At 35.6% G+C, this 17,059-nt stretch overlaps 1 protein-coding gene across 6 annotated transcripts in view; it reads left to right on the top strand.

Annotated features, from left to right (window-relative positions):
- The window catches only part of ZMYM4 (zinc finger MYM-type containing 4), a 133,544-nt gene extending 118,430 nt beyond the window's left edge, over positions 1-15,114 (top strand). For all 6 annotated transcript variants that reach the window (XM_078073427.1, XM_078073425.1, XM_078073423.1 and 3 more), the window contains 4 exons: positions 7,099-7,210; positions 8,684-8,932; positions 11,393-11,522; positions 12,618-15,114. In XM_078073427.1, the coding sequence (XP_077929553.1) occupies positions 7,099-7,210; positions 8,684-8,932; positions 11,393-11,522; positions 12,618-12,825 (699 nt within the window). In that variant the 3' untranslated portion in view covers positions 12,826-15,114. The remainder of the gene's footprint in view (positions 1-7,098; positions 7,211-8,683; positions 8,933-11,392; positions 11,523-12,617) is intronic.
- The last annotated feature ends 1,945 nt before the right edge of the window (positions 15,115-17,059 follow it).

The raw sequence follows: 17,059 nt of genomic DNA, 5'->3' as shown, positions 1-17,059 counted from the left end.
TGTTGATACAAATTCTGTGAAGGGGATTTGCCTTCATAGCTGGTGGTAATTAGTACACACTTCTAGAAAGCAGTTTTGGGCACGTGTTTCAGTAATATTTTTGAATGTTCATACTCTTTTGCCAGTAATTCACTTTTTGGGAGTCTGACAAAGCTAATACTCTGAAATTCAGACATCATTTGCACAAAATTGGAAATAACTTCAATGCCCACCAGAGTGTTATATTTAAGTAAATTATATTTATAAACTTGTATATTATGTAGCCAATAAAAATTGTTTACAAAGTAACTTCTAGTAACGTGTAAAATACTAATATTAAAGGATTAAATGAACAAAATGAGAATATGAATTCTATGTGCATCAGTATATGTTAACATATAATGATTTAAAAACCAGTCCTATAAACAGGTAATAAAATGAAATGCATCAAAATATGTTGATAGTGGTTATCATCTTGGGTGGTAGTGCTCTGGATGTTGTTGATTTTTCTTTTCTCTATTTGTGAAATTTTCTTCCATTTGTATGGTGGGGGGGGTGGGGGTGTTCTTTTATTTAGGCATTTATTCCTAAAGTTTTGTTTTTTAATTATAAAAGTAGTATGTGTTCAGTGTAACTGTTAAAAACAGTAAGTTGAAGGCATATACGGACAGTTTTCTCTCCTTCATTCCCAGTCTCTGAGATAACCAGTGTTGCAGTATCTGTCCTTCTGTGTCATACACATATGCGTGTGTATAGATGTTTTAGATGTGTATAGTTGTTTTGCTTAGTTTTTAGCAAAATGGGGCTGATACCATATACATTTTTTTGCAGCTTACTTTTCTCAATCTATGTATCCCTCCAGGTGAACATAAAATCAAATTCCTTCCTTTATAAAGGAAAGCTGCATAATATTGCAGAATACGAATATACCAATTATTCACCCTTTTTTCTTTTAAGTATTCAGGTTACTCCCCCCCTTAGTCTTAATACAGTGGTTTAGTAAATATTTTATTTGAGTGCCTGATGAACTGGTGCTTTTATTTTTAGGTTAAAGCATATATAGATTTTTCTTTCTTTTTTTTTTAGGATTTTATTTATTTATTTAAGAGATTGAGAGAGAGCATGGGCAGGGGGAGGGGCAGAGGGAGAAGGAGAAGCAGACTCCCTGCTGAACAGGAAGCCAGAGGTGGTGGTGCTTGATCCCAGTACCCTTGAATCATAACCCGAGCTGAAGGCGGATGCTTAACTGACTGAGCCACCCCAGGCACCTGCATATATAGATTTTTTAAATTTTAAGATATTTTCATTTTACTTTCCAGAATGGTTAATTTACAACTTTACCAGCAGTATTATGAGTGCCCATTTCTTGAATTCTCCTCTTTATAATGTTTATTATTCTGATGGTCTGATGGCTTAAAAAAAAAGGCATCTGGTGGCTCCAATTTGTATTTTCCAATTTTTATAAAGTAGAATGTCTTTTTATGCTTTTGGTCATTTGGATTTTTCCTTTCTATCTGTAAGATCTCTTATATTGGGGATAAGAACTCTGATGTAAATGCTTGAAATAAATTTTTCCAGTATATTTTTGTTTTCCAGTTTTTGTTTATATATTTGCCATTCAAAATTTTTTCCTTTTTACATAGTTTAATAATATGCATTTATTTCCCTTTAAAATTCCTGGTTTTTCTGTGTTGCTTAGGATGGTCTTCCTACATAAGTATTTAAATTCTCATAGATTTCTTTCTTAAATATTTGGGGTTTTTTTTAAGATTATCTTTAATACATCTGAAATTCATTTTTGTACATGATACAAGTTTATTTCTGATGAATAAGATTTGTGATGGGTATCTAGTTATGCAAGCAGCATTTGTTTTCCCCAGAGTCAAAAGAGAACTTTCGTTATTTAATTATTGTTCCCACTGTATTTTGATTCAGTTTCTTGATTGTAAAAGATAAATATATTTTTTAAATTTTATTTATTTATTTGACACAGAGAGAGACAGTGAGAGAGGGAACACAAGCAGGGAGAGTGGGAGAGGGAGAAGCAGGCTTCCCGCTGAGCAGGGAGCCTGATGTGGGGCTCGATACCAGGACCCTGGGACCATGACCTGAACCGAAGGCAGATGCTTAATGACTGAGCCACCCAGGCGCCCCTTTTATAGGTTCTTTCAACCAAAATTTATCGCCACGCATGCATTTTGGTTAGGTAAAAATTGTGAAGATTCTAAGCACACTTCCTGTACTTTTAGAGTTTATGATATTATGGATCTAAAGAGCATTTTCTAATTTTATCAATGCAGATGTCAAGAAGTGTGGTAGTGATTCCTGTTCTGATTTGAATATAATCAAACGTCATTGCTGTGATTTCAGTAAAAAACATTGGACTGCTTTACATACCAAATACTCCGCTACCTATAAAATATACTCTAATTTGTGAGACAAATCAGAACCTTAATGAGAGTTTTCTCTAGTATATTTATCATATTGTTATATTAATAAAACTATTAAAAAGGCTATAATTTAATAAATTGTCAGCTGATTGTTTTAGAAAGTAAATATTATGAACATTTTATCAATTTTGACAAAAAGTAACTTTTCCTTAACTGTAAAGAATTTTAAAAGGTTACTTATGTTGACATCTCAAATGTGCTTCCTGTTTTCTTTTTTTTTCTGATTATAAAGATAATTATGCTTATTGTAAAGAATTTTAAAAATACATAAAAATGTAAAGAAATAAACTCAACTCAACTGTAATGTCAATACCTGGACCACCATTGTTAACATTAGCCAAGAAGGGGATAATTGACAAAAGAAACAAATAGGCAAGTAACAAAGAAAATCAACAGATAGCTAACAGGCAAAATGTACCAGGAATGCCTAATAGTCATTTACTGTGTATGCTGTGTATTAATATAAGCTTATTTCATATATTAACTCATTTATTTGTTAGTGCACCCCTGTGATGTATAAGGACTATCATCATCACCATTTTCTGCTAGGCACAGTGAGTGAAAATCTTGCCTGAAGTCCCCAAGGTAGTAATTGGCAGGGCGAGAATGTGAATCCAGATGGTTTATTTTCAGAGTCTGTTCTTATGATCACTGTGGTGGACCGCCTCTCTAATATGAATGGTACTCAGCTATAACCAAGGAAAAATTGCACCCATTAGGCTGATTGAAAATTGAATGATTGAGGGGCGCCTGGGTGGCTCAGTCATTAAGCATCTGCCTTCCGCTCAGGTCACGATCCCAGGGTCCTTGGATCGAGCCCTGCATCGGGCTCCCTGCTCCGCAGGAAGCCTGCTTCTCCCTCTCCCACTCGCCCTGCTTGTGTTCCCTCTCTCACTGTGTCTCTGTCAAATAAATAAATAAAATCTTAAAAAAAAGAAAAGAAAAAATTGAACAATTGAGAAGTTTGATAATACCAAGTATTAGTGAAGACGTATACATTTTTCTTGTGTGGAGGCTTTTTCGGAGGGCAAGTTGATGTGACTTTTAAAACTTTAAATGCATGTAGGGGTGTCTGGCTGGTTCAGTCAGCGGAGTGTGCGACTCTTGTCTCGGGGTTGTGAGTTAAAGCCCCGTGTTGAGTGTAGAGATTACTTAAAAATCTTTAAAAAAAAAAAACAAAAAAACTTTAAATGCATATAGATTCATCAGTCTAGTAAATCCATTGATCAGTATTTTTCCCCAAAGAAATGCACGCACATGTATATAGAAAGACATGTATTTTCATTGTAACATTGTTTTTAACAGCAAAAAATTGGAAGCCATCTGTGTGTTCATCAAAATAGTAATGGTTCAGTCATCTATAGTGTGTCTGTACTATTGAATACCATATAGTAGTTAAAAAGCAATGAATTGCTCTTAAACATATTTACATGGAAAACTCTTAGAGACATATATTTTTAAAGTAGTGTAGTGCAATATTTACATTATGATAAAATACACATATCATAAAACTTACCATTTTAAAGTGTACAATTCAGTGGCATTAAGTACATTGAGGATGTTGTACAATCGTCATCACTATGTTGCTCTAGAACTTTAATACCCTAAATGGAAATCTCATACCCATTAAGTAGCCACTCCCTATTACCTCCTCCATTTAGTCCCTGGCAACCATAAATCTGCTTTCTATCTCTATGGATTTGCCTATTCTGGATATTTCATATAAGTAGAATTATACAATTTTATATGGCCTTTTGTGTCCAGCCTCTTTCAACATAGGGTTCACCTATGTTGTAGCATGAATCAGTACTTCATTCCTTTTATGTCTGAATTATTTAATTCTTGGATATACCACATTTTGTTTATCCACTCATCTGTTCATGGACATTTGAGTGGTTTCTACCTTTTGGCTATCACAAAAAGTGAATGATACCGTGAACGTTCATGTACAGGATTTTGTTTGAACGCCTGTTTTCAATTCTTTTGGGTCTTATGCCTGTAAGTGGAATCACAGGGTCATGTGGTAACTCTGGATTAGCTTGTTGAGAAACCAACAAACCCTTTTCCACAGTGGCTGCACCATTTTACATTCCCAGCAGCAATGTATGAGGGTTCTATATATCTCCATATTCTTGCCAACATTTGTTAATTTCCTTTTTTCTTAATAGTCATCTGATGGATATGAAGTGATATCTCATTGTAGTTTTGATTTGCATTTCCCTAATGACTAAAGGTCATTGAGCATTTTTTCATGTACTTGTTGGCCATTTGTTTATATCCTCTTTGGATAAATATTTAAAACCTTTGTTCCATTTCTAAATTGGGTTGTCTTTTTGTTGTTGAGTTGTAGGATTTCTTTATATATTTTGGATATTAAACTCTTTATCAGATATGTGATTTGCAAATATTTTTTCTTAGTTTCTGGGTTTTCTTTTCACTCTCTTGTTAGTGTACTTTGATGCACAAAAGTTTTGAATTTTGATGAAGTTCAGTTTATTTTTTCTGTTTTTTTGTGCTTTTGGTGTTTTATCTAAGAATCCATTGTCAAATTCAAGTTCATGAAGATTTACCCCTATGTCTTCTTTTAAGAGTTTTATGGTTTTAGCTCTTATGTTTAGGTCATTGATCCATTTTGAATTCATTTTTTTATCTCGTGTAAGGTAGGGATACCTGTGAGTTAGGGATAATTGTTTATGTAGATAGCCAGTTTTCCCACCACTATTTGTTAAAGAGACTGTTCTTTCTCCATTGAATGGTCTTGACGTCCTTGTTGAAAATCATTTGATATGTGTTTACTTGACATGTGTTTATTTTGGACTCTCAATTCTAATACATTTGTCTATATGGTTATTCATATGGCAGTACACACTATTTTGATTACTGTAGCTTTGTACTAAATTTTGAAATAGGGAAGTGTGATTCTTCAAGATTAACTTGGCGATTCAAGGTTCCTTGCAATTCCATATGAATTTGAGTATTGGCTTTTTCCTTTCTGGGGGGAAAAAAAAGCCATTGAGATTTTGATAGAATTGCCCTCAGTCTGTAGATTGCTTTGGGCAGTATTGCCATTTTAACAGTATTCTCTTCAGATCCATGAATGAGATGTTTTTCTTAAGTATTCTTTAATTTGTTAGCGTTCATTTTTTTTTGTAGCTTTAAGTGTGTAAGTCATGTACCTCCTTGGTTCAATTTATTCTTAAGTGTTCTTTCAGATACGATTGTAAATAGAATTGTTTTCTTAATTTCCTTTTTGTATTGTTCTTTGCAATTGATTTTTGTGCTGCTTGTATCCTGTAACTTCGCTGAATTCATTTATTAACTCTAATAACAATTTCGTGTGTGTGTGTGGCTGTATGTATTCTTTAGAATTTTCTATATATAGGCTCATGTCATTTATAAGTAGAGATAGTTTTACTCCTTAGGACCTTTCCTATTTGAATACCTTTTATTTGTTTTTAAGGCCTGGTTACTCTGGCTAGGACTTCAAGTACGATGTTAAATGGAAGTGGCAAGAACAGGCAATTTTGTCTTGTTCCTGGTCTAAGGGGGAAAGTGGTTTTTAAAACATGTATTTTATATGTACTCATATGTTTGAGTAAAGGTATAAAACTCAACTCTGTATTTCTAATGTGTAGTGAGTTGGAGTATGTCATTCTTCACTTTTTCTGTATTTTAACTTTTTTTCCATAATGAGGATATAATATTTTTAGGTTGTGAAAATAACTTTATTAAAAGAAGAAAAAGGCGAATACTTCTCAACAGTAAAACTGTGATCTAGCAATGTCATGAATTGCCCTTGAAGAAGCCTATAAAAATGCATGTTGAAATGGCATATAATTTTTATTAGCCAGAACAGATGTAACTAGAAAAATATTTTTCTCCCAAGCCATACATTGGATAGAAAAGCAGAAAACCAAAATAGCCATAGATAAATAAATTAAAAAATACCAAATCTTAGAAACAGCAAAAAATTTTTGGCATATAAGTATACCTTGTGTTATTCTGTAAGTGCTCATTTTATTTCCCTGAGTGATTTCATCTACCTGCCCTGTAACCTCAAGATGTTTTTTAGCAGTACTTACCCAGGCTGTTTCTTGTTTCCCATTCTGTGATATGATTCTTGATGGCTATAATTAGCATAGTTTTAAATCTATAATTAGACTTGAACTTTTTGAGGGCTGGGTTGAGAGCTGTGGTTTAAAACTTGGGTATCCTCAGGTCACCTGACACTAGTAACTGTATTATTTCAGGAAGTGATCTTGTAACTAGGCTAAAAAACCAAAAACTTCTGAGAGCACATTTGCATTTAGATCCTGGGAATTTGAAAAATGATTTGGAACATACAAATTAGAAGCAATTTTTTAGTATATCAGTTTCATGAACTGAGTAAAAGGTACTTATTTATTATAATTATTCTGTATCATCCATGTTTTAAAAAGGAAATAGAAAATTTTACCTTGCAAGCTCAGTGCTTGAGGTATTGACAGTTCATATGAAAAGGACCTTAGAGCTTGAATTCTGGTATTTTAAGATGTATCCTTAAAAAATGGTTCACAATGTTAAGGGCAAAAATTAAGGGTAAACTTTATTCCTTAAAATAATTCAAAAAAAACCCAAAACTTGTGTTTTCTTTGTATCAACATATATGTTTCCATTTTTTCTCTTGTAGTACCTGTTTGAAAATGGTAGAATAGATAACATTTTTACTGAGCCCTATTCCAGATTTATGATTGAACTTACCAAACTCTTGAAAATATGGGAACCTACAATACTTCCTAATGGTAGGATGCTTATCTTTTATTTTGATTCTTTTCATGATATGCCTTCCTAAATTGCTTAATTTTTATGATTATCTTTTTATAAATTGTTCACTTATATTTCTGTCTTGATTTATAGCATATTTGGACTTTTGAGGAGAAAACTCTTTGGCTTATTACTGATTTTAGTAAAATTATAACTTCCATACAGTGTATGTATAGATACTAACAAAAATAAAAAGCAACAGGAAGTTGTATTTACTTTTTAGAAGCCATTTTTGGTCTGGTAGTGTCGGTGAGGTTGCACACTATACCAGTAACTGACACATACTTTACTTCTAGATTGTACCTACTAGCAGTGGACTTTGAGTAGTTCATTACCAATACCCTGTACTGGTTGTTACAAGAGTTAAATCTTCATCCTTGAATTTATCTTTGACCATACGTTGTTGGACACCTCCCTGATGTACTCCTGGTCTTAGGCTCCTAGGCTGTGAACGGAGAGGTTGAATGTGATGTTCAGGAATTTGTGCCCCTTTCTTTTGGGCTAGAGAGCACCTTTGAAGCATTCTGAGCAGTGTGGTGGCTTGATGCATTTAGCATCCAAAGAAGAGACAAGGGAGATAAAATTGGAAGTAATAAATTCATATTTGTGGTTAGTCTCCCAAGAATAGAATGCATAAGCAGGAACAAAGAGGATTGGTGAGAGAACATAAGGAAGGACCTGCATTTAAGGGCTGTCATGAGGAGTGTGCGCTTAAAGGTGTACTCATCTTAATTCTTCTGCAGGACACCTGCTTTTCAAGAATAATCCCATATAAGTCATCACAGTAATCACTCTTAATATAAATTTAAAATAAAATGGGGTGTGAAGGAGGGAGGGAGCTAGCTGCCTTCTAATGATTTGAGCTAAAATGAAACTGAACCAGTTAACTGTAAGCATAATGATCTCAAACAGGAGGAGTCTGCAAACTGCTTGATTTGGCCTGCTGCCTGTTTCTGTATAGTCCATGAGTTACAAATGGTTGGGAAAAAAATCTAAAGAAGAGTAATATTTTGTGGCAAATGAAAATTATATGAAATTTAAATTTGTGTGTATAAGTAAACTTTATTGGTACATAGCCACACCTGTTTGTTTCTGTATTGTCTGTGGCTCCTTATCTTCAATAACAACAAAGTTGTTCAGAGCCTCTGTGGCCCACAGTACTTGAAATATTTACCATCTGGCTCTTTATAGAAAAAGTTTGCCAAACCCTGGTCTAAAATAACAATGGATTAAAACTGTTTCAGGGGATTGCTCAGAGTGTCTGCTTCAGTGGAGTCATCTGCTCTTTCTTTGCGGTGCCTTTTCTGGTTTTCCATGTAAGGAAGAGGGGGAAAGATGGGAACAATGGGTCATTTCCTTTATATCTTCCTGTCTGAGAATTTGAGAAATTACTTGGTCCTGTTTAGCAGGAGCTTAGTACTGTTAACTGCTTTCCCCCTTCTTCGGTGCAGGTTACATGTTCTCTCGCATTGAAGAGGAGCATTTGTGGGAGTGCAAACAGCTGGGCGCTTACTCACCAATCGTCCTCTTGAACACCCTCCTTTTCTTCAATACCAAATACTTTCAACTCAAGAATGTTACTGAGCACTTGAAGCTTTCCTTTGCCCACGTGATGAGACGGACCAGGACTCTGAAGTATAGCACCAAGATGACATATCTGAGGTTCTTCCCACCTTTACAAAAGCAGGAGTCAGAACCAGGTGTGTGGTGGAGTTTGTGAGATTTCTATTTGAAGTCCGGTTAGTATACAAATAGAGACTTAACCACAGAAGGGTAACTGTAAATTCGAGACATGAAAGAGTGTAGCTTTAGATTAATATGTAGATGCTTTTTTTTTTTTTTTTAAAGATTTTATTTATTTATTTGACAGAGAGAGCGAGAGAGCACAAGCAGGGAGAACAGTAGAGGGAGAGGGAGAAGCAGGCTCCCCGCCAAGTAGGGAGCCCGATGTGGGGCTCGATCCCAGGACCCTGAGATCATGACCTGAGCCGAAGGCAGACGCTTAACCATCTGAGCCACCCAGGCGCCCTGTAGATGCTTTTTTATTGCCAGGGCTAGGTTACAGGTTTGCCACAAAATGAGAGCAATCACTTGCTTCACTGTACTTTTATTGGCTTTTAAATTAGAAAGTCTGATTTAATTGGTCCAGGAGTAGAGCCCAAATAAATCTGCGTTGTAAAACTTCCCAGGGAATTTAAACATACAGCTAAAAATGAGAATCACTGATTTAGATGCAATAGATAGGCCAATCGCTATTTAAAAGGAACCTGTCTAATTTTTAAATCTACTGTTTCTAAATCTTTTTTTTTTTTTGACCAGAGCACCTCTTTTTAGTTAACATTAACTGTCAATTTCTGAAGAAACTTAAAAGCTGGCCTAGAGTATGCAGATGGTGTTTGACTTAATTTTTCAACTTTACAGTTGTGAAAAAGCGATATGCATGCATTCGGTAGAAACTGTACTTTGTAGACTTTTGGTATTTTCTTGGGCTAGTGGAATGCAATATGATCCTCTCTTGTGATGCTGGGCAGCAACAGTCTGCAGCTCCCAGTTAGCCCCGGGATCATGAGGGTAGACAACCCATATGTTTGCAACCATTCTGCACCCAGTCATCTTTTTCACTTTCCAGTACGGTATTTAATCAATGACATGAAGTAGTCAACAATACTTTATTATAAAGTAGGCTTTGTGTTAGAGGATTTTGCCCAACTGTGGGGCTATGTAAGTATTTTGAGCATGCTTAAGCTACGATGTTCGCTAAGTTACATGTATTAAATGCATTTTCGGTCATCGTATGTCAAGGAAGATCTGTATTGCTTTTGTACACGGTGGAATAATATCAGCAGTCACAATTTTCTTAGAAGGCTTATGGTCTTAACATTCCTAAAACAGCCTATTAAATAATAGTTTGTTTTTAACATTTAAAAAACTAACATATTATGGAACTAGAAATTAAACATATTAATTTTGACCAAAATTGTAAGTTCTAAAATTCCCAAAATCAAGTTGTTACTTCCTTGGGATAAGAGTGAAATATGTATTTTTTGAAAGTGAGAATTTAAAAATTACTGAAACTTAAAATTACTTAAAAATTCTCTCAGTTGCTCCTTTTCTTTAGAAAATGTAACACCGTTGTGCTTTTTCACCCCATGACTATGTCCTCTCTCCTTTATTTTGTTCGTATATAGCCCACTTTGTGCTCTTAACTGATGTTAATTGGGGGCAGGGCGAGGCAATCAGGTAACATTTCCCTGTTTTCTGATGAGGTGCTTTCAAGACTGGTAGTAAGTTCAGCTTCTTTTCTGAATGAAGGAGTCTTTATATTTAGGTATCCTCTAAATAGACGACTGGGGTGAATTTTAAGTAATAACTAATGCAGGAAGCTGGGGAAAATTCTTTGCTACCTATTAAAAGCAGCTGTAAGAAAAGAAGAAGAAAACCTTTTTCCTCAGGTTTGCAGCAGATCCACCACCCACTACTATTCTCTTGAAGCCTGAAGGGAGAAAGTGGGAAAGAAACAGCCCTACTTTCCATGTCTTCACCCTAGTTTCTTTTTGACAACCCTTGGCTTCTGCAAAATTCTGTTGGTGAAAAAGGGCTTGCCCTTTTCTTATCAAACGGTCAACTTTACTGAGAATTTCTTTTCCCAACAAAGATTCCATTTCTCATAATACTGTGACAGATAAAAGAAACTTGACCAAATGCCCGGTGGACACTGATGACCCACAGTAAAAGTATTTTCAGGTAAAAAGGTGACAACTTCTCTCTTGATCTCTCCTGTAGAAGAGCACTTAGAACCCCTTTTTTTTCCTTCTTTATCTTGCTGTGGCTTCAGATGTACCTGATGAAATTTCATAACAAAGTCAGGTTCAGAATTAGGACCCAACTCTTCCAGTACCATGCTTTTTGCCATGCTGCACCCACTTTGGTGAGCAGGGGGACATAAATTTTACAGAACAGGGACTTTGATTTGTTCAGTCCTATTAAGCAGTACTTAAAATACTGCCTAGGACCTCCATAGGTGCTCAGTCAGTCCTTGTGGGATGAGTGAGTGAACGGGAGAAGGGAGTGACAGTTCTTACTGGAAACAAAACTCTGGGTGTCTTGAGACTGGAAGAAAAGATTTTTCTAATCTTCTGATTATTATTTCCCATCTCAAGATAAACTAACTGTTGGCAAAAGGAAACGAAATGAAGATGACGAGGGTCCGGTGGGTGTGGAGATGGCAGAGAATACTGACAACCCACTACGATGCCCAGTCCGACTCTATGAGTTTTACCTGTCAAAATGGTAAGCATCCTTCTTCTGGACTAGATTCAGCACACTTCAAAAAGTAGTTAACATGTTTTGGATTTCAGAAGCTTAAGTATCAGAAATACAACTTTAGACAAGGATGTACCTTTAATCTCCTTTGTCCCTGTTTTCATATCTGCCTTGATTTTGGACCCGCAAACAAACTGCTTTTTCTTGATAATTGTTTTTCTGAAAATCTCTTCAAAAGCAAGAATCACAGCTATTGTTTAATCTTTACAACTGTTGCTCAACCTTTATGTGATAACTAAACTTGTGATTTTACTGTATTACATAGGAAAAATTTTAGAGTAGAGGTTGTACTGCTAAACCTATAAATAGAAAAACAATTTACTTATTTATTTATTTTTTAAAAAGATTTTATTTATTTGACAGAGAGAGACACAGCGAGAGAGGGAACACAAGCAGGGGGGAGTGGGAGAGGGAGAAGCAGCCTTCCCGCGGAGCAGGGAGCCCGATGCGGGGCTCGATCCCAGGACCCTGGGATCATGACCTGAGCTGAAGGCAGATGCTTAACAACTGAGCCACCCAGGTGCCCCGAAAAACAATTTATTTTTAAAGAATTTGTATTTTTTGAGTGGTCTTTCTGTTACAGAAACTTTAAAGACTTTAGAGTTGTAAGAGCCACACTAAAGTACTTTTTTCTCCAAGAAATATAGTGACTGGGTTTGCCCCATGGTAATGTGTATTGAGTGCTCTTGGGGATCATTCCAGGGCATTGGGTGCTGAGGATATGTGGTTCTCAGCCATAGTGTCAAATGTGAGTTGAATTTTTTCTTGCTCCTATAATGTTTTAAATACTAAAGTTTGTGAATGACTTATACTTTGTCTTCTATTAACATTATACTCACCTCCGGTGAGTGGAGGAGGAAAAAATGTGCGGTTACAGATTGCACCTGGGGCGGAATGCCTTTAAACTTATCTCCCTGGGTGCGTTGCTTATCTATGACATTAGTCACAGTAGGGAAAAAGGTGAGAGCCACTATATTAAAGAGTAGTTACGTATTTCCTATACTTTCTGATCCCCAATTTCCTTAGTTTCTTTCTTTCTTTCTTTTTTTTTCCTGTGGATAGTTCTGAAAGTGTGAAGCAGAGGAATGATGTGTTTTACCTGCAACCCGAGCGCTCCTGTGTTCCGAATAGCCCCATGTGGTACTCCACATTCCCGATAGACCCTGGGACCCTGGACACCATGTTAACACGTATTCTCATGGTGAGGGAGGTACATGAAGAACTTGCCAAAGCCAAATCAGAAGACTCTGATGTTGAATTATCAGATTAAAGTGGAAGTGGGGTTCCTATTTTCATACACATGGGTATGCACCAAACTGTGAATGCATCCAGCTTTGGAAAACGATGTACAAGTACAAGTCCTCTTGACTTGATTATAAGATAATGGAAAACAGATGACTCGTGAACCACAGTGTGGATGTACAAATGAAAATTGAAGGAAAGAATATGAACTGAGAAATGTTGTTCTTTGGCAGTGATATAGTTCTTAGACATCTTCAGAATGACTAACCAATTTCTCTGAGTGGTGCATAATCTTATTTTGTTTGGGAATAACAAATTGTGGAATATTTTTAAGGAAAACTGTTGTATAAAACTCTACCATAGTAACCTTAGACCTTAGAGAGGTAGCTTTGGAATAAAACCTTGGCTGCAGTAGGCTACTTGGGCAAGCCCTATGTGCACGTCAGGGGAGAAATCAGTGCAGAGCTAAGAGTGACATCAGATGAGGACTGTGGGACCCAGACTTGAAGACCCAATAAAAATACTCAACTTTTTTTTAAAAGGTAGAGAGTGAAGTGGTCTTGATTTTGATTTTCACTGCCAAGCCAGTTCTGTGAAGGATAGAAGCCTCTGGTGCTTTTGCCATGGGCCCCTCACATCAGGGAAAAAGGCCTTCACTGCTGTTCACACAGTAATGTGTCTCTTAAACTTTCTGGGTCTTGCCTTCTCAGCTGTGGGTCTGGATTTGGGTAAATTGAGGTAAAGGGGCTGAAACTCCACGAACTGATTATGCACACAGAAAATCTGTGGAGCCCATTAGACCCCAAGTGTCTTGAAATGTTTGTAGAAAACCCACTAAAATGCCCACTTCTCTGGGTGTCAGCCTTTATTGCTGCTGTCTCATAGCATGAGCTGTGGTACACAGAAATGGGGGTTCTCCTTTTGTTTTCATTTTATCCCCAAATGGCAGCTTTTCTCTCATTGTTTTATCTTCCTATTCCCCCAAATCCTCTTATTTTGCCTTTTGCACCAGTTTCTGGAGGCCCTTGTCATTTCAAAAAGAATAGTCTCTCTCCTTACTCTGGCAAACCTGTGGGTGATTCCACAAAGACACAGTATTACTTAGCTATCAGAATTATGATAGAAAAGGTCCTAGTATGTTCTATAAAGCATTTGGAAGATGATCTTGTTGCCCTAAGAAACTTGAAAATACGGATTCTGGGGTTAGGATATAAAGACACTGTCTTGCATATCATATCCACAGCAGGTCTTATAGCATTATTCCAAACTCTAGCTGTTTTAGTAGTTCTATGAGGATTGCGAGTCATAGGTGTGTTTGGCATATCAGTCCATCTCCCTCATCTCCATTCTCAGTTTCTCCCCCCAGAAAATTTTACTCAATCTTATGATGTTGGCCAATCACAGAACTTCTTTAGCTGAGGTGAATTTGACCCTGTAATAGAAATGAGAGAAGTCCAAAAAGCCTCTGAGAAATTTTAACCTTGAAAGACTTTTCAATATGTCCCATTTTTAGATGCGGGTGGCAGGTGTTTTGGTTTTTTAAAATAAATGAAAGTCATTTAAGTACAATAAAAATTTAAAAGTAGGCCTTTTGACATTGTGTACTTGATGGTTCTGTCCCTCTGCTGTAACAAATTTCATTTTGGTTACCAGGAACTGTGTGAAAGAAGTAAATCTGCCCCAATTCTGTATGATTAATTCCATCTGTGTTTGTCATTTCTGACTGGAAAACTTCTTACATTCAGATCTTGTTTGATACGGAGGAAAAACAACTGGATTGTCTGATAAGTCTGCCAATAAACTATCCAGAAACATCAGTTGTAATAGCCCCCACTATACAAATTTTATGGTTTGTATAAACACTAACATTTCCCCTAGTTGTATCAAGAACAGATATTGTTGGCATAGTAGATACATTGTTAGAAAACACCAGAGAGAAAAAAAGAAATCTGTATCTTTTAACTGAGAACAGCTAATACCCAGGTCAATAGCTGTCAGGACTTCAATTGCATGTTAGTCCACAGAGTTGTCCAGACCCTAAATTAATTCGTAAAAGAAAATCTTGATTAATTATTGGTTATTCTTCATAAGCATAGCTGTTGATATGTGTGTCAGACTATTTGCTTTTTAAAATTTTATTAAAATTATGTAAAATTGCATTTTTATTTCCAGGGGAGAAAAAAAACATCAAACAAACAAGCGAAACATCTAAATTATTCTTTCTGTTCTTTTTTGTTTTTTTAACCACTTTTGGGTTTTCCCCTTGCAGAAACCACAGAAATATTCCCTTAGAATAAAATAGTATATTTGTATTTGATGGGTGAGTTATTCCTTTTCTTTGTCTTGAACAAAGTATTTTTTTTTTCTGTTTAATCTTATGGGTATGAGCCAACAGATGGTATATTACAAAGAAATAGCAGTTTTCAGGAAATAAATTATTTGGTTTTTACTTAGTCCAGTAAACATATTGTTTCATTGCAAAGTCTTTTCACTTGTTTTCTTTTTTCCATCAAAAGACTTGTTCCCATTTTTAGTGGATTAATTATATTCAAAGCCCTGAAAGCTTAGAAATACCAGGTATCACATATATGTTTCATTTCAGGCCAACTTTTTTGCATCAGTTCACCTTGAATGATTTTGAAATTGTGAGACTGGGATAAAGAATATATATCCATTCTTAAGGATAAATACATACTTAATTTGGAAATGTGAGACTAAGTGGCATTTTCCTTCGACTCTAGCACTACCTTGGTATTGTGCAACTCACTTTCAATTCCACATGGATTGTTTTATCTACTGCCTTTTGGCATTCCTAATTTTGTAAAACAGGAGTTTTCCAAGAAGTCTAAAGTAAAATGAATTTCTGTGTATGAATCCCAGTTTTCTATTAAATTCAGAATTTAGTTTTCCATGTAAATAAAAAAGTTCCCTATGGTAGTGAGTTGAAATTTGAGGAAAGAATTAAGCACTAATTCCCCTAGTTCTTCTTGTGTGTTATCATTGTTGAAAGAATAATCATTGAGAAGCATTGTTTAGAGAGTAGGAAGATCTGAGGCTTTGGAGCCTAGTCTTTCCACTTACTGGTTGTATAGCTTTAAGTAAATCACTTAACTTCTGTGTGCCTCAGTTTTCTTACAAAGTGGGAATAAGAATAACTTTTATTAAGTTTGGCACATGTTAGGCTTTTGAATGTCATGGATTTTTTTATTATAACATGCAGATTGCTAGGCATATAGCAAGATTTTAAATAAATGTTAATCCCCTTCCTGCAGCCTGAATTTTCACTAAGTTCAGTGCTTCCGATTCTGCAAAACATAATATCCTATATGATTTGAGTCAAATATTTAAAGTACCATATGTAATCATAAGTTCTTCATTCATGTGCTTATATGCATATGAATAGTAATCAGCATCACAAAAATCCACTGATAACTTACTACATTGAAAAAAAAGGAGGAAATACATGGTATACCTTTTTTTTTTTTTAAATTGGGGAAACTCTCAATGAAATTTTATTTACTTGGTAATGGTTATATACCATGACTTGGGAGCAAGACAACTATACAACAATATACATCTCCCAGCTTCTTTCTTCATTAACAGAACCCTCTGCTCCCCCATGTTTTAGCTCGGCAGTAGTTTCTTTGGTAAGTGATTATACTTTCCAGGCTACCTTGCAACTAAGTGTGAACATGGGACTGACTTTTGACCAGTGGGTTGGAAACAGTAGTTTATAACTAGCAGACCACATCCTTAAAAGGAAAGGGCTTGCCTTCCTCTTATAATTTCCCCTTATCTATGGGCTGGAATGTCACTGTGCTCATGGCAACCCAGTTCTGTCTATGTGGGAAAGGGCAGCATATCAAAAGCATGTTAACCTCATGAGGCAGGGCCACTTATCTCCTGAACTGCCTGCTAGCTCGGACCTTCACATAAGAAAGAAGAAACCTTACTTCAGCTATTGTTATTTGGTCTCTACTAAAGTAGCCAAACCAGTTTCCTAACTAACAGATTTACTATGCCCAGTGTCGTGCTACTGCTTAATACAGATCTAGAAATTCTGATTTACACCGTAAGGAAAGAAAAAAGAGACTATCGGTATTGGAAAGAGAAATAAAACTCTTTATTTTTATTTTATTTTATTTTATTTATTTTATTTTATTTTATCTTATTATTTTATTTTATTTTATTTTTTTATTTTATTTTATTTTATTTATTATTTTTAAGTAATCTCTACACCCAGTGTGAGGCTCCAACTCATG

This window comes from Halichoerus grypus, chromosome 5 (genome assembly GCF_964656455.1).
Source record: "Halichoerus grypus chromosome 5, mHalGry1.hap1.1, whole genome shotgun sequence".
In the NCBI taxonomy this organism is placed as follows: Eukaryota; Metazoa; Chordata; class Mammalia; order Carnivora; family Phocidae; genus Halichoerus; species Halichoerus grypus.
The sequence above is the reverse complement of the archived record's forward strand: the minus strand, read 5'-3'. Positions and strand labels throughout refer to the sequence as shown.